This window comes from Pleurodeles waltl, chromosome 4_1 (genome assembly GCF_031143425.1).
Source record: "Pleurodeles waltl isolate 20211129_DDA chromosome 4_1, aPleWal1.hap1.20221129, whole genome shotgun sequence".
In the NCBI taxonomy this organism is placed as follows: domain Eukaryota; kingdom Metazoa; phylum Chordata; class Amphibia; order Caudata; family Salamandridae; genus Pleurodeles; species Pleurodeles waltl.
Genome location: NC_090442.1, coordinates 957,819,573 through 957,843,891, shown reverse-complemented (window position 1 = coordinate 957,843,891; position 24,319 = coordinate 957,819,573). Strand labels below are relative to the sequence as shown.

Sequence of the window (24,319 nt, the reverse complement as noted above, 5' to 3'; positions counted from 1 at the left end):
CCCCTACTGGGACCCTGGCAGACAGGATTGAACTGAAAAGGGACCTGGTGCACTTCTTAGCCACTCTCTGAAGTCTCCCCCACTTCAAAGGCACATTTGGGTATAAAACAGGGCCTCTGCCCTACCTCATCAGACACTTGCTGGAGAAGAAACCTGAACCAGAAACTACATCCTGCCAAGAAGAACTGCCTGGCTGCTCAAAGGACTCACCTGTCTGCTTTCTACAAAGGACTGCTGCCTTGCTGTTGGCCTGCTGCCTTGCTGAACCCTTGTCTGGCTGTGAAAGTGCTCTCCAAGGGCTTGGATAGAGCTTGCCTCCTGTTCCCTGAAGTCTCAGGACCAAAAAGACTTCTCTTTTTCACCTGGACGCTCCGTGCGCCGAAATTTTTGACGCACAGCTTGTTCCGCGGTGAGAAAAACGCTGCACACCGACGCTGATCGACGCGACGCCTTCGGGACGACCGGAACTTCGACGCACGGCTTCGCAAGGACAACGCCGCCCGACCTCCAGAGGAGAAATCGACTCGACGCCTGCCGTGAGATCGAAATTTCGACACGCAGCCCCGCAGAACGACGCGCAGCCGGAAAACAAGCAGGAAAATCCACGCACAGACCAGGGACATCTGGTAATCCCCGCGATCCACAGAAAGAGACTGTCCGCGTGCCGGAAAACGACGCACGACTTCCCCGCGTGAAAAATAACGACGCAAGTCCATGTGTGCTGGGGAGAAATTGACGCACACACCCTTTTTCCACGCATCTCTTCTTCTGTGGCCCTCTGAGGAGATTTTCCACTCCAAACCAGGAACTTTGTGCTTGAAAGAGACTTTGGGCCTGATTCTAACTTTGGAGGACGGTGTTAAACCGTCCCAAAAGTGGCGGATATACCACCTACCGTATTACGAGTCCATTATATCCTATGGAACTCGTAATACGGTAAGTGGTATATCCGCCACTTTTGGGACGGTTTAACACCGTCCTCCAAAGTTAGAATCAGGCCCTTTGTTTGCTTTTTAAAGACTTAAGATACTTTATATCACTTTTCAGTGATATCTCTACAAATTCACATTGCAACTTTATTTGTTTTGACCTACAATTATCCTGATAAATATTATATATTTTTCTAAACACTGTGTGGTGTATTTTTGTGGTGCTATATGGTGGTATTGTATGATTTATTGCACAAATACTTTACACATTGCCTTCTAAGTTAAGCCTGACTGCTCGTGCCAAGCTACCAGAGGGTGGACACAGGATAATCTTGGATTGTGTGTGACTTACCCTGACTAGAGTGAGGGCTTTTGCTTGGACAGGGGGTAACCTGACTGCCAACCAAAAACCCCATTTCTAACAAGCAGGTACACAGTTGTCAAATGATTGACTAGACAAAAATAAAAGAAGATGGAGTGTTTACAGGTGGTTGTTTATTTGAGGGTGGTGAGGAGAAGGCGATGATAGGAGGTGCATTCAGGAGCAAGTGAAAACAGGGTGCTTAGGAGAAAACAGTTAAGGTGTGGGATATGAAGATGGATGAGAAATGGAGAGAAAAAGGGTGTACTTGGTTAACATGGAATGAACATAACTGGAGTAATTTAGACACTACCCGTTCCACATGGTTCAGTAATGTTTAATTTGCAGCCTCACAATTTCATAATTCAAACATTCTTAATATTAATTGTTTACAACAAAATGATCGTTTTTACTCATATATCCTAAACATCCAACACTTATTGACAAACTCAATAGTGCTGGGTGGTTTTAAGTTGTGTTATACATCTGTATGCAAGAAGAAGAAACCTCACGGTGTAACCAAATACTGTGGGCGGCACACTATAGGAATAAGAGGAATTTAGTTTACATGTTTAAGCCATGTCCTTAACTAAATGGGCGACACTTCTTTTAGAGACCACCGCTCTTTTCTTCTCACTTAAGCCCTGTAAAGAAGGCTCAGGCAGAGAATATTTAATAGTCTGTCCAAGTAATTAGGACCATATTGATGACCAATTGAGTGCCAAAGTCAAAGAAAGTGTCTAATATAATGCTGATGCATCATGAAAGCAATGGAAACATTTCGTAGTTGCTTGTTGTCAGATGATGGCCCTCATTATGAACACGGCAGTCGAAACCACTGTGTTCATGCTGGCGGTCAAACCACTGACCACCAGCATCCCCGGTTCCCCGCCGGCCGTATAATGAACATTCCTGTGGGCCGGCAAGCATAAACATTGTTTCCGCCCGCCAGCCCACAGGAATGCCTGGCCGGGACATTCCAATGCCTCTGTCCTGTTCCATGTCGTGCAGATCTGCGCAATGGGGCACTGCACAGGGACCCCTGCACTGCCCATGCCAAGTGCACGGGAAGTGCAGGGGCCCCCAGGGGTGCCCTGGTGCACCCCTTCTGCCAGCCTTTCCCTGGCGGAAAGGCTGAAGGCTGAGGAGTCATTATCCGAGGGGAGCACCGCTGCCCTGTCGGATAATGATTCCGACTGCCGCCAGGCTGCCTGATGGAGGCAGCCTGGCGGAAAGTGAGGGCCGCCAATGGTGGCCCTCATGGTGTTCATAATGTGGCATTGTGGCCCGCCATGCCGGCTGGCGGGTTTACCCGCCACCGCCGGCATGGCGGGACACACCGCTAAGTTCAAAATGACCTCCTATGTGTTTACTATCAACAACAGGACGTCCCAGTCTGTTACCTTCACAAGACTTTCAGACTAGTGAAGTAGTATTCTGCCCACAGTGTCCTCCGCCTGTGCCCATTTATCGAGTTCCTTACATAACTGGGCTAGAGAGGATTTGAACCACTTTGCAATGGCTTTTTTGGCTATTATCATAAATAGATCAATGAAATGGCAAGTGATTTGGGCCTCAGTATTAAGTCCAGAAACCAGATTTTGGCATCAAATAGATTTTGTTTACGAGTCCATGTATTTAATTGTGCCATCAACTCAACCCACAGGGAGATAAGATCGGGCATGAGCATGTCATATGGTAAAACACAGCATGTGGGCTGTGGTATCTGGGACAATAATTGGCGTCATCTTGAAACATATTGTTAAGTTTGAGTGGGTTGAGATAAATATGATAAGTAGTTAAAATAAAATGGATGAATTTTAAGCGGGCATTACTGGATATTTTATGGACATATTTAAGGGCATTAGCCTATTCTGCATATGTAAGTTTTGTACTCAAACCCTACTCTAATGTATCCTTCAAATGCATTGAACTCTTATGTTTATTGAAATGAAAGAAATTGTAAAGATTAGTGATTGTGTTAGTGATCATTTGACAGCAACTGTATAAAGTGAACAATATTTGTAAATTGCTGTCAGTCTCTGGTTTATCCGAGGATGGAGCCCATGTTGAAAATACTGCCTTGCAATGTGCTGTGTTAAGACTTGGCCAGACGGTAGGCTGTATGCCATTCTCAATTCTGAAAAAGTCATAAGTGAGCCTGAATAGTATAAGAGTACCATATGCATGATCACAATGTTGTTCAATGCCTTTATGCTTGCTCCTACTTCAGCTCTATTGAACAGTCGGAGAAACCAGAGATGAATCTCTGGGGCATATACGACTCTCTCTTTAGTTTTCTGCAAATATGTATTTCCAGCAGTGTGTTTGCTGCAGAGTTTGAAAGTGTGGGGACCATAAGTAAATGCTGTGTTCCCACAAGAAATGTAGCCACAGTGTTGCCTTTACGGGCAGTTTTAATATGCACTCCTTCTGGACTGCTGCAGCTGTCAGTCATTGGATGATCCACTGTACCTGAGCCATCAGGTAATATGTATCCAAATCTATGGCACTTACCTACTTCTCCTCATTGACCATATAAAAGGGACTGGCTAAAGTGACCCTGCATCTGCCAGTTCCTCAAATAGGTTCTCATAAGATTAAGGGTCTGATTCAGAACTCGGCAGACAGGTTGCTCCATCACAACAGTGATGGATATCCTGTCTGCCAAAATCTAAATCCCATTATATCCTATGAGATTTAGATTCCGGCAGATGGGATATCTGTCACCATTGTGACATAGTAACCTGTTGGCTGAGTTCTACATCAGGCCCCAAGTTGTGTCTATGCATGGATAAAGTGTGTGTGACGTGTTTTCTCTGATTAACATTATGTTTAGAAGGGTAAGTGGTGTGTTAATTGAAAAGAAAAAAAAAAAAACATTAACTGTTCACTAAGCTAAGTTTGGGCACTGCTGTTCCAGGGTGCTTGCAATACCTTTTTGCCCCACACTAAAATGCATTAGAGCTATTAACCAGTTATGTTTCTGCCTAAAATAATATAGAAGGATGCAGCTGTCATGTCCTGAAACCTAATGATGTTATATCATTTTGTTCTAGGGGTGAACAAAAAATCCTACTCTGCCGGGGAGTTCAGGGAGGTGTGCCCACTGTGCGCTCTGCTTGAAGCATGGAGTTCTGGCAAAACTCTGCCAACTACTGCATGGCAGAGTTTTTTCTCCTGTGCAGCTCGCCAATGTTAAATTAGTGAGCATGAGCGAGAATTTGCATCCCTGAGTGTGATTTTGGGGTGCTAGCATGCCTCTCGGCGTGATTTCTCAAAGCAGATGGTCATAGCAGGTTGCGACAATTTGCGTTGAGAAAGCTGCAGCCTGAGTAGAAAATCTACTTGAGTAGCAGAAAGAAGCAGCTTCCTCTGGCGCATCGTGTGGTGGTGTTCGTGCTGATTTTTCAGTGTGAAACAGGCTCCCAACATTAAAAATCAGCATTAGCAACACAACATGCCTGAATTCCGGCCACTCACAGACCTCTATGGAATTTTGCTGAGTTTTTATGTAACTCTGAAGAATTCCATGGAGTGGAACTCCTCGAGTTCTGCCCAGGGCTAATTTGTTTTCAAAAGTAGGATGAGATATGTAGAATAAACTTATGGGTAAACTTGCTCTCCTTGTTGCAGTTACCTTCAATTAACTTGACCTGATGATTCAGTCGACTAGTGCATCCATTGTAGGCATCTGTATTTAAACCCAGGGGCACAGGTTCGAATCTTAGTGGGTCTACTTAGCCTTTCACCCATACCAGGTCGATAAATTTATCATCTGGGTACCAAACACCAAATGTTGTCTGTCACACCACCCATTGGACTAAAAATGCTCTCAACAAAATGTACTTTGTAAGCATAGTCTGTTGTGTTGTCCATGAAAACGAACAAGAGCCTTTAAATGCTGTTGTGGTTTGCTCCATCAACCCACTGCTGCCACTCACGCCTTAACCTTTAATGACAGTTTAACACAATGCTGCCTATGCACTTATTTAATATGCAGAAAACTGCACACTGGATTATACTTTCTTTAAATAAAGCGCTTTGCTGGCAGACGGCCATAGTGCGGTAAGCCCTTAGGGTGCACGAATTCCCAACGCATCTGGCCCTTTCTAAATCTAACCAGCGCCTAGAGACGCGCGCATTAAAGTAAACGTATCTGGGGAAAATACCCCTTCCTACTTAACAGCTAGTTGACTGGTTTGAGTAAATAAACTCGAGCTTTCTGGACGATGAGACCTAACGTGCAGAATTCTACTTCTGACACATTAATCTCGTTGTATTACGATTGCATGTGCCCCAAAATGTAAATCAGTGTGGAAAGAGTGCGATGTTCGCTGCCATTTGCAAACGCATGCACCGGGTTAACATGTCTTCCCTTTAATACATAACATAGCGTGAGGGGCCCAACAACCCTGGCTGCAGGCTTGTCGACCTGCCCGTCCTCCGCACTTCGACGTGGTGGCAGACGGAGCTTCCGTCCCGTTTTCTTTTCAGTGCTGTCGTTAAGCTTTGCCCAATACCGCCCCATTCCTCCTTGTCGCTGCCTTAAGGGAGCTCTCGTGGCCCGGAGAGACACCCTCCCGGAGGCAGGGACCACTCCAGCACTTTAAGGTGCCGCTCATTCCCTCGTCCTCTCCAGGGCCTGTAGCAGCGCACCGAGGCGGCTGTTCTCAGCACCAGGCAACTGCACCGAGGACAGCGCCATGCGGGCTCTGGAGGCTGCCGCAGGACTGATGCTTGGCAGCCCTCGCGCCTCTCTGGCCGTTCGCTTCCACAGCAAACGTGTCCCTGAAAGTGGGTAGTCTTGAGCAAATTTCCCCCACTGCACACGCACGGGAGGCGGCGCGGGACGGCCTCCCTGCATCAGCCTCCGGAGGATGGGTAGCAGATAAGGCTTCCCTGGTCGAGCGTGTGTGAGGCGCACAGCCCGGAGGAGAGTGCCCAAGAACAGATCCAGCCCGCTAGACAGAGCTCGAGCCCCCGCCTGCTGCCGGACAGAGGAGGGCGGGGGTCAAGCACTGGGGGCTGTTGAGACCGGGCTGGCCGTGACGTCACGCAAGAAGCAGCCAGGGAAAGTTGTGCCTGGCCCTGGTCAGGTTTAAATGGGAGGCAGCGGGGCCGGGGTTGCGCGCGCCGCCACCGACTCCCAGGAACGGATCCGGATCTGAGCCCCTTCCAGCCCATTGCCAGTGCCACCCCTCCCGCATCCCCACGGGCGCGCACGCAGACGCGGGGAGAGGCGCCCGGCTTCGCAGGCAGAGACAGAGGGAATCAGCCTCCGCCAGCCGAAGCTCGGGTTCATCTGCAGACAGACTCTGGAGTGCGGCAGTGGGTGGCGAGAGCGCGGCTTCCCCGTAAGAAGCCAGGAGGAGTGCGCCAGGGAGTGCTCGCAGACCGGTGCCCGGGCGGGTACGATGCTGTTCTGGGACCTGTGCATCGGAATGGCAGCGCCAGGGGGGGCTGCAGATTGTGCTGCAGCAGGATCCGCTCCGTGAGCCCCTGGCAGCAGAACATCGCCCAGAGCAGGCGTCGGGTAGAGGGACTGTGGCTGGCTGCTGTGTGTGGCACCACTGCCGGGGGACTGCCTGCTCAGCAGGGCACGGAGGGCACCGCCTGCGAGGTGGCACACTCTACGACACGGCGGGTGCACTCTAGCCTCTGAGAGGAGCACCACAGCGGGGTCTGGAGGACAAGGCTGAGGGGATCCGCAGAGTGCAGCGCGGTCACTTGGAGAAGTTACGCCGAAGAGGACGGCGGCGCCACCGAAGATAGGGGCTGCTGACCACCCCTCGGGCGGGAGGGATGCTGAGGGCCAGCCCTCGGGGGCAGCACTGAGGAGACATCCGTAAGCTGCCTATGGAGTCTTCGGCAGAGCCTGCTGCCCGGGACCCACCCCCGAGGGCGCAGGTCTGAGCGCCGCCCTGGCCGGGGCGCAGAGGCTGTCGCCGGAGCTCCGAGCCCTTACTTCCTGGGGACTGGCTGAGTTTCAGACCGAGATGCAGCTCTTGAAGGCTCTTTGGGCACTAGCAGGGGCAGCCGTCTGCTGCTTTCTCCTCTTCGTCATCCACTCGCAGCTCCTTAAAGAAGGTATTGTATTAATGCGCTCCGGTTAAAGCTCTACGAACCCCGCAGCCCACCCATCTCATCCGATGCGGCCAGACCCCTTGCAAACGCCTGAGAGCCCTCCCTGTGCACGACGCACTTGGACTCCCGGGTGAAGGGGCCAGGGCTTGCCACACATTGGTATCTGTGAACAGACTCACTGTGCCAAGACGGTCAAAAACCCATGCTTTAATTTGATTCACTGTACTGAGCTATAAAAGGATGCATGAACTGGTTATGATTATGTAGTTGTTTGTGCAATTTTATATCGCTCTAGTCCGACCAGAAGGCTTTGTAGCGCTGTAAATGAGTACCAGCAACATTACACAAGGACACATTCATTTTTGTAAGGGAGGGAAGATTAAATGATTTGCCCAGAATCACAGGATGTGAAGCGGACCTGAGACTGAAATCTGGTTTCTCAGTGCCAAAGCAGAAGCTCTGGCTGTTAGGCCCCATCCTACCTGGATGAGTCTGACAACATTTTTCTTGGGGATCTTCCCATGCAGGTAGCTCTCAGGGCAGTTAACCAAAAGTAAGGACGAGTAAGTGTTTGGGGCTGCATCAAGGATCTTTGCGGTGAGAGCTGCTTGTCTGGTGAAGTGTTAGGACTACATGAGGGGTGGTTGTTGGAAACTCGTGATGCTGCCTCTCTGGCTAGGTATTCGGAGAACCTTCCGTACATTCATGGCCAGGTGTTCGGGTCCCTATCGGGCGCTGCTGTGGTGCAAACCCGCGTCTGCCCTCCTATGGAAGTGATTGGCAGGGGAAAAGAGAATGCTGCGGTGAGAACAGGGTCTCTACATCCCCACCCTGGTTTGGGAGAGGTTCAGAGATTGGTATGCCCTGTCTCCTTAACTCTACCAGTCTCCGAGCCTCGCTCCCTCCCTATCTCGCCAATCACCACTCTGCATGGATACACACACACCACGTAGTAACAGGAAGAAGGGCCCCAACCCCCGGCCTGCTCACACATCCCCCGACTCCTCAATAGGTGGCACTGACGGTCCGCGCAAAGGGCAATCTGCAGTTTCCGCACCCCCTAGCCTGGCCCGGAGGCCTTTCACCGGTGCCCATCGTGGAATACTGGCCGCTTCTAATCAGCCACGGTTTACACCCCTCTTCCCCCCTTTTGTACTGCACTTCATGTGTCTCCCGCCAATGACATGAAAGGGACGATACGTACCTGCGTATCCGCTGTCGTCAATGGCACAGGAGGGAAATGTACTGAGCGATAAGGGGACATGTTCTAATTGGCATACATGGATTAATGTGTTTTACCAACACATGCGAAGAGAGCCCTACAACAACTAACCCCCCCCCATCTTCCCCAGCTGCAAGCGTATTGTTGTGGATTACCGCATGCTAACTGCGTAAGGTTTATTTATTTCTTAACGGTTCCGGGATGCGCTGTGAAGGAATGTGATTACGAAAAGGAGCCTGAGTTTGACACGGTGCGTCTGCCTACGGTAGGGCACGGTTTTACGTCAGGAGTGTAAGAGACAGGACACTGTCTTCACATGCTACACAGCACTAAATAGTGCGCGGGAAAGCAGCATCCGTGTAGCACAGCTACGGCTTTGACGCCCGCATCAACACTGCCTCTTAAATCCGTGCAGCCGCCTTGACGCAACCGTAACAGTTTTTAGCTTTCACGACCCAGTGAAGAATTAAAGCCGCCGCCATGTCATGTGTCTGCGGCTCTCCTGGTGACGACACACGTTAGTGCAGTGTGCTTCCTGTGTTTAGTTTAACACACCACAACAATTCTAAAAGAGACGTCGAGTGTTTCAGTTCCAAATATTCTCTTTTCCCGTCCTTGTTTTCTAGCACTCGGTCACATTTAGGAGCACGGTGTCTGCCTGCTGTACTGCAGGGGTTTCGGCGGTGTCGCTGGAGTGGTCGGTGTTAACAGCCTATCTGTGCCTACCTAGGCTCCATCACACTCTGTCGGGTGGGTCTGATCTTTATCTTGGGAGATCTGCCTCCCACAATACATTGAATGTTCCTCAAGGTCCCACCATCTCCAGTACGGCCTTCACTGTGATGCCCTCTCTTCATAATGCGTGGGGGGGTCGAGGGTGCAGTGTACCACTTGCTGCTTTGCTGCTTGAGTCTCACGCCTTACGGTTGTGGGCTGTACATGTCTGTGAATGGCCTAACTGCAGTGCATTGATATTGAGTTACAAGCACTTCTAGAACAACTCTAGGAACTAGGTGACGCCTTCTTCACTGCTGCCTTCAACGGGCGGTGGACGGTCCGAAGTGTGTGCTGCGTCGGTACCGTGTTCTTGCTGTTGTCCTGTAGCTGAGGGCGGTGGGAGTATAACTGCGAGCAGTGTTATTCCCCCCCCCCCCTCAAGTACCATCTGACTCCCTTACCCCAGGCAACCTTCCTCTCATAGCGCGGTGACCGTTTCACCAGGCATCAGAACACGCAGGCCTTTGCGAAAATGCCCGTTTCATCGATTATTTTATATTTTACATTGGCCCTGCTTCCGCTACTCAGCTGCTGTGTTGAGCCTCACATCAGCACTACTTTCATACCGCTGCCGTCCCTGCATCTATGCTTTTGCCTTTATTTAAGGGTTCTGTAGAGTACAGGCCCAGTTCTCCGTTCAGTACCTGCAGTAATATGTCACCCCCTCTTTGCAGGTTGAAAAATACCTTACCTCACTATACACCCCTCCCCATCTGCACATTCTTTGGAAAGTGCCTTGTACTGTGCCCTTGACGTCGTGCACAACACAAGTGGGCTCTGGGGAAGGTGCTGGCTGACTTAAAGCATCATCTCATTTACCTTGTGCTGTGCATTTTCCCAACACATGTGCACTCACATACCCATGACGTGGTGTGTACTATGGTGGTTCCCGTGACTTTCCACACACCGCCAGTGGGCTCCAGGGTAGGCTCCTTCCGTGTAAAACATCCCTTTATTTACCTTTTTTGTGCATTTCTACTTTGAACCGCCCCCCGCACGCACGCGACGTAGTGTGTTGCTTTGCTCACTTGAACTCCGGTGTAGGAGCAGGCCGTGTTAAAACAAACTCATAAATAGCTCACAGTTGACCTAACGCAATACAATTTAAGTGTACATTTGGAGCTCAAGGGCATCAGTTGGGTGAGATTTAGGAAATCGCGAATACACCTTGCACACGCATATCCCCCACGCGTTAGACAGGCCCCTTCCGTCACCTGCCTTTGACAGCTGACCGCGCTCTGTGCTGCATGTGCATGCACCCCCACAAGTGGGGTATTTTGAGGGCTGGCCTCCGACGTCTCAGGCGGGCGACTGCAGAGGCACTGCGCGCGCTCTGACCTCTCGTTTGCTGCTGAACGTTTTCTGATTCCTGCCGTCGATAGAGTCGTTTGAAGTCCATAGATTTCCAGTACGCGGCAGTTGGAGCGCAGTTGCAAAGGAGGATAGTGGAGGGAGTTGAGGGTTAGCAGAAATGTCCTTAGGATGTGTTTTTTGCGTATTGCTTTAGGACGGGTTGATGTGGAACTTCAGAAGCATTTCTGAAAAATCATAAACGATTTTAGAAAACGTATCCATGCTGAAGATGTGCAGCCATGCAAAATATAAAACGAAACCAAGTTTAAACCATTCAGATTATGAAATATGCATAATAGAAAATCATAGACCTAATAAGCCAGTGCAAAACCAGAGAGTGTGCTAAATATAAAACCTTAGAAAAGTGAAAACATGCAAAACGTGAATCCATACAAATATTAAACCAAGGAGGATGGGACCCACAACACGTAAAACCTTTCAGCATATTTAAAAGCGTGCAAATATAAAACCACACAAAGTATACACGAGAACAAGTATAAAAAGAGTGGTAGACATAAAAAAGAACTTACGTTTGAGATTAAACAATGTAAAATATTAGACAAGTACAAACAAAAAGGGCAAAATAACACAACAAGCAAAACCATGCACACAATCTAACCATGACAAATGTAAAAAACATGCCTTCTTATTTTATATAGTTCTGTGGGTTTTTCTTTCTTTCTTTACTGATTATGGCTGGACAAGCCCCAATTGTTGGCATGTATCACAAATCCCGCACTCTACTACACGGACAATAATGTGTCGTGAAGTCCTAATGTGGCACGAACAGCGTGCATGAGCCTGACTGTATCCGCCCTAGTTTTCTCCTGTTTGCTTGTGTCGGGAATGTTTCCTGCTGAATAACTTTCTACATTGCGGAGACCCCACTCTTTAATCTTTTCCCATATATATCATTCAGCGCTCCCGACGAGAACCCAAGCGTGTCAGGGAGCCCGATGCACCCCAACTATTGATGCACTGATTGTTATTAGAGGAGAAATGCAGTTTCCATTTGAAGTGCAGCCTGGTGATTGGGCGGCGAGCAGGTGACATTCATCTGTCCATTCGGATTAAGATTCTTGATTTCGTGGCAAAAACTTCTCAAATAAAGATTTTCGGATTGCACCTGTAGAGCTAATGTGATCTGTTTGGCGCTTACTGTGCAGCGTTCTGCCATCTGTAAGTCGTGCGTAAGTGTGACGGCGACTGGCCGAGGGGGTGTTTTCGACCACGTAGGTTGGAAAATTATGACATACTACCAAATAACACTCAGCAAAGGAAACACGCGGTTTCACGAATTAACTCTGGGAGATTACTCAGAAACATACGCGTAGTGAGTTTATTGGTTCGTACTGTACAAAACACTTGGAGTCCCATTGCTGATGGTGACTGGTAAGGTGCTCTGACAGGGCAGTTGGCACGCAACTACAAAATGGGCACGTCTAACTGTACATAATGATTGGTGCTTCCTTGGGCCATTGTGTATTGAGTCTCGCATTAACTCTCTGTGGTCAGGTGGGGTATTTTTCTCCTGAATTACAGCAGACCAGAACAGAAAGGCAGAAGCCCACAAGAGGTTGGAGAGAGCGAGAAATCGGGTCTCATGTATACCAGGGTTCTGCCCCTCAGCAGACAAGCATAGGGAGTTGGAGAAGGTCAGGGGCTCACAGGCCTATATTCCTCGCAGGAGGGCAGAAGGTTTGAGAAAGAGAGGGGGATCAGTACTGCCAGGGAAAGCAGGGGCCCACAGGCAGTTGAAGTGAAACAGGGTATAGCCACCGCCATGCCTGTGTTTCCACTCAGGATGGGAAGTCAAGGGCCCACTGGAGGTTTGGAGAGAGACAGTGATGCATCACTCCCAGACTTGTGTACCTCAATGAATGAGAGCTCAGGGCTTATGAAAGGTTGGAGAAACACAAACATAACCAGCTTGTGGTCTCTCATGGAAACGGAAGACAGGGGACTACCGGAGCTGGAGATAAACAGTCCTAACCATTTCCAGTTTTGTGCTTTTCATTAGAAAGGAAGGTAGGACCCATTGAAGGTTGGTGGGTGACGAGGGCACACCTATCCTGGGCTTCTGTTCCCTCAGTGAAAGGGAAGGCAGGGCCACACAGGACTTTGAAGAAAGGCATGTGCTCACCACTTCTGGGCTTTGATATATTAACTTGATAGACAGGTAGAGATGCATACGGGGTCCGTATGAGGTTGGAGGTAAACAGGTGCTCACCACTATCAGGCTCATTTGAAGACAAGGCGAAGGCTCACTGGAGTCTGGTGAGAGACATGAGCATATCTCTACTGGGCTTGTGTTTTGTCAGTGGAAGGGAAGGCAGGGCCCGCTGGAGGGAAACAGTGCCTTGCCACTCCAGATGTGTGTTTCCTTATAGGAAAGGAAGGCAGGGATCCATTGGAGGTTAGGGAGAGGCAGTTTTTCACCACTCCCAGACTGCGTCCCTTTGTGGAAAAAAACAAACTATATAGCAAAGGCAGGATATGGAAGACAGGCAGCAGAGAGAAGATAAGAAACACTGTGAGGTTGATGGGGCCATGCCATGTTCCCTCTTCTCTTTGTGTCCCCAAGTGAATCAGTACTACTGCAAAGCAGGAGCTGGGAAAAGATGGGGCAGAGATAGTGACTGCCAACTGGGCAGGGAAAAGGATGGACCGAGCAGCAGCTGGCAGAGAGACCGAGACTTTACACTTTTTGGAGAGATGTTTACAGCCAGGGCCGGACTGGAAACTTAAAACAGCCCTGGCAAAAATGATAAATTAATCTTCCATGCGCAGAGGTGCAAAATGCGTGCTAGAACCATCTCCATAAAATTGCAACAAAATGAATCACTCTTTCAAGTTGCCTGGGATTGTGTATCATGCGCCACAAGTCCTGAAGGTCTAATTCATCCTCCAAGTGCCTCCTGGGGCTCCAGCCTTCCGGAGGACTACCGGCTTGCAAAGCTGGCCAGTCCGGCCATTTTTACAAGAGAGCAATGCTCGAGCCGGAAGAAAAAAGATGGAAAATGAGAGACATGGACTTCTGATCTCTGTAGCCTTGTGTCTCCTCTGGCTTATGACTCTTCTCTTTCCACAGATATCCTAGACTCAGTGGGTCCAGCTGCTGCTGTATATATTGTAATTAGAACATGCTGAGATAAAGCATTGCTATTTACTGAGGTAACTAGTCATTAACAACACCATTTCTTGTCCTCTTACTTCATGCCCTCGTATCTGTCCATCCACTCGCATTAGAGGTCCAGTTGTCCATTAACAACTTCAAGAGGCCCTCAAAGCCTAACACTGATGTCAGAGCCAGTATCCAATCATGAGAAATGACAAAGCTCTACAGTTATGTTAAATCTCAGGTCATGTACGCACATATCTCAAAGACTATCCCAAAATGAGCAATTCAAATGTTAGTACATTACACACACAACACAATGCTTCCCTCATGCACACATAAAGACGACACTCACAGCACATGCCTCTTAGAAACGCTGTACAGAACAAGAGCACACATAACTCTTGAAAGTGCTCAAATGCAGCACAACATCCACAGCACAATATGCACACTGAGGTGTATAGGTGCTAAGATTGTCTGCTGGGTTTGCATCACAAAAGTGATTCACATTGGGGCAAAATCTTTTTTAACTTGCCAGCACAACACTTGTTTTGCATTGGAAAATCACTTAAAAGTAACGCAAAGCAGCACATAGCACTGATTTGCATTGCCTAATTCCAACGAGGTGTTCCATGGGTTGTGCTTGGGCGTGCCTATGCAAAACCCTATTTACTTAAAAAAGTAGACAGGATTTGCTTAAAAAAACAGTGCTCATTCCAACTAGGCGCTATAACAGAGAAATGCTTTTATTTCTTCCTTCTTTTCCGACTTTTTATGTGTGCTGTACTGTACAACATACAAAGTGAGAAACGTTTTAAAGTTAGTCTAAGCATAGTATTTTGTACTGGAAGACTATCCTTCCAGCACAAAACCTATGCTAGACTCACTCAGACTCCCTTGCACTATGGCACAAGGGTGTTCTGTTGGCGCACAGAAGCAAATTTCTGCGCCAGCAGTAGGGAGAGGGGAGGAGAGTGCCATATTTTTGTAATTAGGGTGCTCTCCTGCTCCCTTCTTCTCATGCAGCTCCGCACAGTGCAGCATTTTTGGATGCTGCACTGTGCGATAATTTAGTAAATCTGGGACGACATGCCTCATAGACATGTAAAGACATGACACTCACAAACCAACATTTTCTGGTAGAAATAAAAAAAAAAGATACGGGAAACATATCTCCTGTCTACAGACACGTTTAGTTTAATTTACATAAAGAAGAGTACATGCATCTATGAATAGGTGAATATTATATAGCCCTGTAGAGCTTTTTTATTACACAATCCCACCATTAATTGAAGAAAACATATGCCTAACAAGTTATATTAGACAAAGTAGGCATTTTTGTATTTTTCCTAAGCCGAGCTTTTACATTGTGACATTAGTAATGCAATTGTATATCCTGTCCTTTTATTGCAGTTTATGAAAGTAAGGGCTTTGATTAAATGCACATTTCTTAACACCAGATCTGTAAGACGTATGTGTGATATAGCGTCACTCACGGATCTTTTAATGTAACACATGATGTTATAAACTATGGGTATTTAGCATAATGAGTACCAAGTGAGATGGTTAATTTTGCACAACAAACTTACATTTGAAACAAAAAAAAAACCTTGCAAGATGTAACGTATCCATTTAGCACAGTTTCTCAAAATAAGATGGTCGATTAAATGCCACATAATACTTTAACATTTTCAAAAAGCATGCATATTAAATTCTGTCTTTCTAACCCATTTTTTTGTCGATTCAACCTACCTCCACCTAGCCCAAGGAGTGGAGGAGGTTCATCATTTTGCGTGGGTGGCAGTACTCCTGTCAAAATGAAAAAGAAGGGACACTCCCTGACTCTCCCGAGGACGGCAACATGTGCAGCTCTTGAGAAGTGATCGATAGTGTTAGGTTACAGAAGGGTGTGTGATTGCTATCATAGCTCATCGACGGAAGCATTCAGTGACTAAGACAAGGCACAGATAGGACAAAGAGATGGAGCCAATTGTATTTAGTGTCATAATAACGTGGCCTGCAATTTTATATTAATTTCTCAACTGGATATCTTGCGTGAGCTGAACCACTCAAGAGTCACGGCGGGGGTTTATATGAGAGAAGCAGGTGATTGGATATTGAAAGAATAATTCTCAACTAAGTTGTCAGCTCCGTCACCAAAAATTAGTATTGAGTTTCAGTTTGACATAAAAGCAGAGTTCATTGCCTTCTGCTTTTTGTGTGTCTCTTGGTGTATGTGTGTATAAAAGTGTGGGGAAGTAGCATGACTGTGGGTTTAAATGTCCTCAATGCACTAAAATATTGTAATACTAGGCAAATATGGTTTATGGCATGGTACTTTTTTATATGTATTTGTTTTATCAGGATGCAAGAAGACTAGTTTGTGCAGAAAGGTAAAAGTACACAGAAGACGCTGTTACCATTAGGAGAGAAGTGTGCATGTGCAAAGTAACTGTAATATGCTATCTGTGAGGGAGGAAAGTGTTTTTCTCAAATTAAGTTTGGTTACTTGTTATAACTGCAGTAATACTTTGTACACTGTAGGCACTGATATTTATATAACACAAATCTAGCTAGTGGTGCAACAGAACACTGTACATTACTTAAGGGTGTTGGAGCACAATCTTTTTTGATTTTGTACGTCAAGTGAGAGTTATACTCATATCTTAATTTTAGGCACAGGGAAATTAGGTGTTTTGCCTATAATCACAATATGAAGAGCCCATTGCAGAGGCTGGTACTGAAACCCGATTCCCCACCTTCCAAAGCCAACATCTCTTCCCACTTGGCCTCATCTCCTTAGTAAATGTGTGAGAGTGGGTTTTGCTTATTTTTGTTATAAATGTTGTTTGGCTACATTGATTTTCATTGCTTCACTTCGACGTTGTGTATGCCATGGTAGTGAAAATAAATGTGCCTGATTAATTCATGTTATTTAGAGCAACTGTACTGATAAACATACATTCACACATTTATTAATAGAGTGAGTGGCTAAATTCAAGTTTACCACAGCACAGCAAAACTGACATGAGAAAAACACATTTTCATGCCTCGCAAATTTCATGTGATAATTACTTTAGACAGGAAACAATTTTCCTAATAGTTATAAGTCTCTCCAATATTTTATCATACCATGAAAATGTAACTCCTTGCATCCTCATTTTGATTAAATATAGGGCCTGATTTATGAAAAGTTAACGCTGCCTGTGCGTCATTTTTTGACGCAAAAGTGGCACAAACTTGCAAGATATAATTATATTTTGTACGTTTGTGCCAATTTTGCATCAAAAAATGATGCAAAGGTGGCACCAACTTTTTTTTATATGTTAGGTCCATAGTTTGTTAAAAACAAGTACACATGGAATTATACCATGACTGAAGTCATACATGCTGATGTTATTTCTTGCCATTGTTGAGGGCGCTGTGAGGCCTTGGACCCCTACCAACTCCCCTGCGGCTGCAAGCACTGATCCCAAAGGGAAAGATTCCAAAGGGGACATCCACCCCTATGCCAGTCAGTTGCTACCTCTTTTGAGGTGTCAGTAACTTTTCAGTGTTTTATGGCAAGAATTGTTACATAGCACCTGTGACTCAGTATAGGTTGCAAATTCCATTTTACAAGTTTAAATCATTTTTTTGACTCGTAAAATGTGTTTAGTCTACAGAAATATGCATCTTGAAGGAGCAAACCTAGTAATCATAAAATCTTTAGTGTATCTGGACCAAGATCTCTTATGATCACAAATCATTTTTTGCTTATATGCATACACACAGGTGGTCATTATGAGTATGACGGTCACTTGACCGACAGACTCGCGGTGGCAGTTGGACCCCTGCCAGTGTGGTGGTCCGAGCACCACAATATGACCACGGCGGTCGGAGTGCCAGCAGAGATCCTAGCTGTCCGGTGGTTGTGACGGTCCTAATCCTTCAGGGCAGCGCTGCCCTGGGGATTACAACCTCGCTTTCCGCCAGCGATTTCATAGCAGTAACACCTCTATGAAAAGGCTGGTGGAGAACTGGTGCAGGGGCCAGGGGGGCCCTGCACTGCCCATGCATTTGGCATGAGCGGTGCAAGGGGCCCCCTGGCCAGCACCCTCACAATGTTCATTGTCTGCTTTGCAGACACTGAACATTGCGAGGGTGCTGGTGCACCCTGCATCCTACAGTATTGCCGCCGGCTCGATTACGAGCTGGAGACAATGATGTAGGATGTTTTCCACTAGGCCAGCAGGCGGCAACTCAGGTTTCTCCCCGCTGACCAAGTGGGAAACTCTTATTGGGCCCAGCGGGGAGGTCGCGACTATGGTGGCAACCTCCCCTTCGGAGGTTCGGCGGGCAGCCTAAACTGTCTGCCGAACCTGTAATCAGGCTCCCATTCTCATGCACCCTCCTCAGGTGCGTCAGCTTTAACTTAAATCATTTTATGCACACACATACACAGAAACACACTCTTACACAGTTTCTCTGATGCATGTACACAGACACTCATGCACACCTGAACAGTCACAATCAAACCCATAGATTCTCACACCGAAACACTCGCATACTCTTTCACACTCTCTGTCATAGTCTTTGGAGCACCCACTTATGCACTGTTACAGACACAGAGTGCCACAGACGTACTAACACATTCACTTACAAGTTCACACACCATAGCTCCTACACTGTCACAAACTCTTACACCAGTACTATTTGTCACACTCAGAAACACCCGTGCATGCACACACAAGCGTGCTGGCTCAGATGCTTATGCACACACACCGTGCACACGTCTCTACTATGTTGAAGGTCACATCAGTAAATAGCCTCAGATAGCTATAGCACATAGCTGTATCCCTTCCTGAGGCGAGGAAACAAACTGCGCTTGTTCTAAGACGAGTGGGAATGGGGTATTTAAAGAGCCATTTTAATGAATATGATTTTTTTCCACAAAGTGAAGAATGGGTGACACCGGGTGCCAGTTTTTCACACTTAGTCTTCTGTGTGGAAATACAGGTCGCCCTGTGGCTAATCCGCTCCCCTATGTCTAATCTGTCTCCCAGTGTTTCTAAAGATGAATGGAGCTGTGAACCAAGGAAAGGCTATTGTGAAATATAATTGCAGTCCCATGCCTGTCTGGTTCTGCTGCAGGGCAGTTTAACATCCCCCGAACCGTCTTACCCAAGTCGAGCGCTCTTGGAAATGCAAACATAAAATCCTAGCCTTAAAATCGCAGTTCAGCTGGGTGTATAGTGAGGCATATCCCCCAAATATATATACATTATTTTGCTCTCATACGAGAACAGAGGCTGCAGACGCCAGAACGTAAAGGGCACTGCAAAAATTAGTGAAAAAAATGCACGTAGATAGCGATGTATTTTATCGCTTTGATTAGGTACACACATAAAAACAAACGCACATTGAGTGTAGTATCATGGTATGTGTGAACTATTGTCGGCAGCCGAATAATAAGCTCAGACGCAACAACCCTGTCCGCCATTGATACACTTGACACCATTAAAAGCATCACTGTGATGAGTCCGCAGAATTTGAGCGTCTTTTTTGTGAAAACAAATGCGTTATATTTTCCTCTCCAGCTGATGAGGAGCTGTCCAATTAGCAACATCTGACACGGTTGCACGCGCACCGCGCCGGCCTGTCTTACATTTTTGGAGCGCCTGCTTTTAGCATTCAGGGCAGAAGTGACATTTCCACATGCAGGGAGAATATAAACTAATCCCCCGATATGTAAGCTCCAAATCTCCTGGTTCTGTAACAGGAGTAGGTGTGCATCTCAAAGAACACATTTGCATGTCTGGCTTCCCATTAGTCCGTTTCAGCACAGCGCATTTCAGACTGGCTGATACTATCACCGGCAGGCTGCCATCACGTCCCGATCGAGAGAGTTAAAGCAAACCTGGAACGCACCAAGCATACAGTATTAATACTAGCCTCAACAGATTTTTAAAAACTCTTTCAAAGATAACTAACGTTGAAGACATTTTTGAGGTTGTGTCTTTTCAACAAACAATCGGACCTATGGACGTGACAGTTCATTTTATTGAAGATCCACGAATAAATTGCACTTATATTTTAGATTTTCCCACAGAACCGATTTGCATTTGGTTAGCCCCTGCTTGTAAAGACACAGTTAGCGACAATCGTTGAATGGAATGTGACCGAGGCTAATTAGTGGTAGCCGAGAGGAATTCAAGCATTCCACTTGCCACCTTTATCTTTTCTCAATGAGCCATTCTCCATGGTAGCCAAGGCCTGGGTCCTGTGGCTCTCTGTGCAACAGTGAATAGTGATCTGAGCTGAGCATCACAGATGACGCGCAAAAAGATGGGAACTCTTTTGACGTTGTCTGTGTCACCTTGCAGGCACCAAAATAGAGGTTTGGGGGTGCAGGCCCTTTGTGATGGGTTCAGTTATGACTTGCAAATGAGTAGTCCCTTTCTGTAATGGGGCATTGAACAAAAAAGTATGTGATGGGTTGCAGAGACGAGTAATTTCTTGCCTTTCAGATGAATTCAGGCTTTGCAGCTGTAACCGACTGTTCTTGTTCTGTGCTCCTGACAATGGAGGTTTTACCTTCCACCTGATCCTGTATTGTCCCCTCACGAGTAAGATGTGTTGTAAACATTTGCATGTTACTTTAACTAGTTCAAACTACCACATGAGGTCTACTTTTACTTCAGAAATTTGGAAAATATGTTTGGAAATAGTCCCTATACCCGAAGCTGCAATAAAATCCCAATAATTATCAAGCTTTTCTTGTATTTATTATAGATCCGGATTACATATGGAATAAATTAACCTTTTCCTTGCAGCATAAATATATTGCAAGTAGTTTAGTAGTTTTGTTACCCTATAGAGGTATACAACTAAAGGACACGTTCCTTTGGGAAGCCATGGAACTCTCAAGTGACTTGGAATATTGATGTAACACTTGGCAGTGGGTTTTGTTTTATTCTTTATAATGCATGGTCACGCCACTACCCTCCCAAAAAAGATTAAATAACTGTTTGCTTAATCTTTCACATGACAGAGATATTTCTACAGACATTTGGCAGACATGTGGAATATGTAGTGCACAATCAAATATGCAGCAAGACATTATGTAATTTGCAAAATATTGTAAGCAGTTTCGTGTAAGGCACTTTCATGTAAAGGCTACAGCTCAGCATGTGTGGTAACATGCAGTGTTATTCCTATGTTTGTTTGTTTAGTAGCAACAATAATTATACTGCTACGATTGTCTCCTTTCTGCTAATGACTGTTCAGGTCAAGGAGACATTTCAGCAGTCCTGGAAATCTATTTCCTCGTTTCATTGTGTAAAGGAAGCTCTAATTGTATGCCTTGACCTGCCTTTCACACTGTCTATGGCTCTGGTAGCAGACATAGTGACATTATAACTCAACACTAAGAACTAATTACAGCAGAGTATCTGTAACGTTTTCCTATTACAAGTGGCAATTGATGGCACATCTCCACATTGAACGGTTTTATGCATATATTCCAGATATGCACGAGTATTGGACATATTTCAAACACATTATAAAGGCTTTAATTCTGAGTTTAAACACATGACTGCAAGAAAAGTTTAACATGTAAGCAGTGTACCTAGTTTTTAGTGGATAAACAACAGTGTCTGTGTACGACAGGAATGGAAATATTTAAAAAGAATCACAAACATTAAAATTGGGTACTGTGCATGAGTTAAACAAAGGGGTTGATTCTAGTATCAGTTGACTGAACCAGTTCCAGATTTTCAGGAAAATCTTTATCGGTATGCATGTTTTACATTTTGATATATTGTATTCACATTTATGTTATGTGGCTATCCTGAAATTCTGGAATGTATCATACACCCTGTGCTTAATTTGTGCTTGTTGTTTCCGGTGCTGAGCACCAGCACTTCATGTGGGGAGCCGGTGCTTATTCTTCTGCCCCAAGCATTTGCTGCGAGCAAAAGACACAAATGGGAAAGACGGAGGAAGAGAAAAACAAAAAAGCGTCACAATGGGAGGAAGCAGAAAGCTGTAGGAGTTAGCTGCAGGGGCAAGGAGTGGGTTTAAATGGATTGGAGAGGCCCAAAATGGTTTTAGGATTACGCTGCCTCAGTATTCTGTTTTCCCACATTTAATTGCAGCAGCCGCAAGTTTAAGAGAAGGGCTTAGAGCACCGGGCCATTTTAATTTACAAATTAACCACTGCATACACTACTTTAGGCAGTAAGTGTCTCGCATCAGTTCTACCTTCCTCTTTTTGACATTGCCACACACTCACACACATGTACACACCTGCACACTCTCATAGAGTGTCAGTGGGTTTGGGGTAAAACTGAAGGTACTCCACTCTCATATACACAATACTACGCTGTTAAACACTAGGAGTTTAGCAGAGGAGTTTGTTAAACGTCTGCACCACCATTTATCCTGAATTAGTATGTTTCCAATTTAAATATCCCTGTATCCAGCTCACCTCTATGTTGGCCTGCGTCAAGTTTTTAATGCCACACATGTACTGGTGAATAGTGGTATGCAATTTTCACGTTAGCTATGCCACACCTTTCTCCATATCAGTGAGTGAAGTATACCTTGTATAAGAAAGAAAATTAGACCAAGAAAGAATTATGGTGGAGAGGAGGTGGAAAACCTTACCATGAACTTTTAAGAACATATCAGGTACATTACACATTTATAGTGCATCATTGCACAAATGTTTGCAACTTAATAAATCACTTCCTTCTTTTAAACTTGTTACTAATAACACAAAGATTTCAACAGTGATTTGAAATTCTATACAGCGCATGGTACATATGTTCAATGAAGAGGAGGCAAGTGAATGCCACATAAAAATGTCATTTAACTGGTTTGCTATAAAACGTCAGTGCACCGTAGGTTAAGGTCATGAGTGGTAACTATGGCAGGGGCAACTCAGTATTTCACTTTTCTAAGTTTGAAAATAATGAGTTCCATTAAATTGAGTAATTGTTACACATTTCACTTACAGCACAGTATTATTCTTAAAAGACATGCCTTCTTGATAAGCCAACAAATACTCGACCAGTAGAACATACACAATAGTTAGCCTTTGAAATTTATTTGAAGATTTCAAAACATTCTGACAGTATGGTCTACTTAAACCCACTAACCTGAAACCAATAAATGCCTTTGCCTAGCCCTTTCGCACAAGCCCCAAAATGTAATTGACCAGTTGATGACGTTTTCATTTCGGTCCTAAATCCTGGTCATGAATGATATAAGGGAATTGCCCAACAACAGGCCACATGTAAGACCCAGATGCTGAGGCCCAGACATCAGTAACCTTTCTATGCCCTCATTTAAGCCTAGTTCAGCCTGAAACCAAATTTGGACCCAAAATGTTGGTGTATATGTAATGGGCGAAAATAGAATTATGGTGAGAGTGTGAAAAGCCTACTTCAAGTAGTAGACACCATCTAGCCAAATCCAAACTCACCCATTCCTAAGATATGAATAGTTAGAAATACAGACTTCCAGTGAGTTCTTGAGGATATAAGTCTTAAGGTTTTGGTTACTAAACACAGTAGTAACTAGAACGCAGCTCACTCACACATAAGTACAAATACATAGTCAAATAGGCTTTTCAGCAGAACACGTATCAGTTACACCTAAATAGAAATACATAGCCAAATCAGCTATATGTCAAGACTAAGGGTAATCACTTTTGTCCATTAGATCCTATTGAATCTGATCCTGCCAATTTACAAAGAAAAGACATTATACAAGCAAAAAGTGTTTGCCACAAAGCCCTTCAAGCCAAATAGATATCTATCCCAGCAACATTCTTGACACAGTGCAAGACAAGTACACTCTATAACTTCCTTCCCACTATCCTGCTCTAGAGTTCTGAAACAATGAGGCACAAGAGCCATCTTGTTAATGTTTACTTCCATTATAAGAATTCCCTACAAGCGTGGCATAGTAATTTGGTATGAAAAAACAGAGCATCACAGCAAAAGCACTTTAAGAGGCAATGTTGAAGCCACACCAGGATTTTTTTCCCTTGGACCAAATTGTATCTCACACTTTAACTATGAGGTACAATTTGGCCAAAGGGAGGACATTCCCAGAAAGCATTGCTGGCACCGTGCTTATTAATAACCAGTAATCAGAGCGTAGAAGGGGGAGTGGTGTTTTGTTTTCCCCTTAGGTCAGTCTACTATGGTGGACAATATGACACAACTCCACTTCTGAATCCTGGTTATTCATAAGTGTTGCATTGGGTTACTTTCTTAGTGTTTTTACTATGACTTTGATACAGACCTTAGCAGAACCTATTTAACCGTTTTTGGACCACCTTGCCATAAATTCAACCTGTGCCTCGTAAAAAGAGGTTTTGTCTTTAGAAAGCCCCATACCTGTGTGTCACACGGGAAAAACACATATTGACTGCAGCTCAAGTTTCTCTTCCAAGACCACAAGATAAGAATAAATAAAGC

At 45.6% G+C, this 24,319-nt stretch overlaps 1 protein-coding gene across 1 annotated transcript in view; it reads left to right on the top strand.

Annotated features, from left to right (window-relative positions):
* The first annotated feature begins 5,734 nt into the window (after positions 1-5,734).
* TAFA5 (TAFA chemokine like family member 5) overlaps positions 5,735-24,319 on the top strand; it is a 610,121-nt gene continuing 591,536 nt past the window's right edge. Inside the window, exon 1 of the mRNA XM_069229717.1 lies at positions 5,735-7,380. Within this exon, the coding sequence (XP_069085818.1) occupies positions 7,290-7,380 (91 nt within the window). The 5' untranslated portion in view covers positions 5,735-7,289. The remainder of the gene's footprint in view (positions 7,381-24,319) is intronic.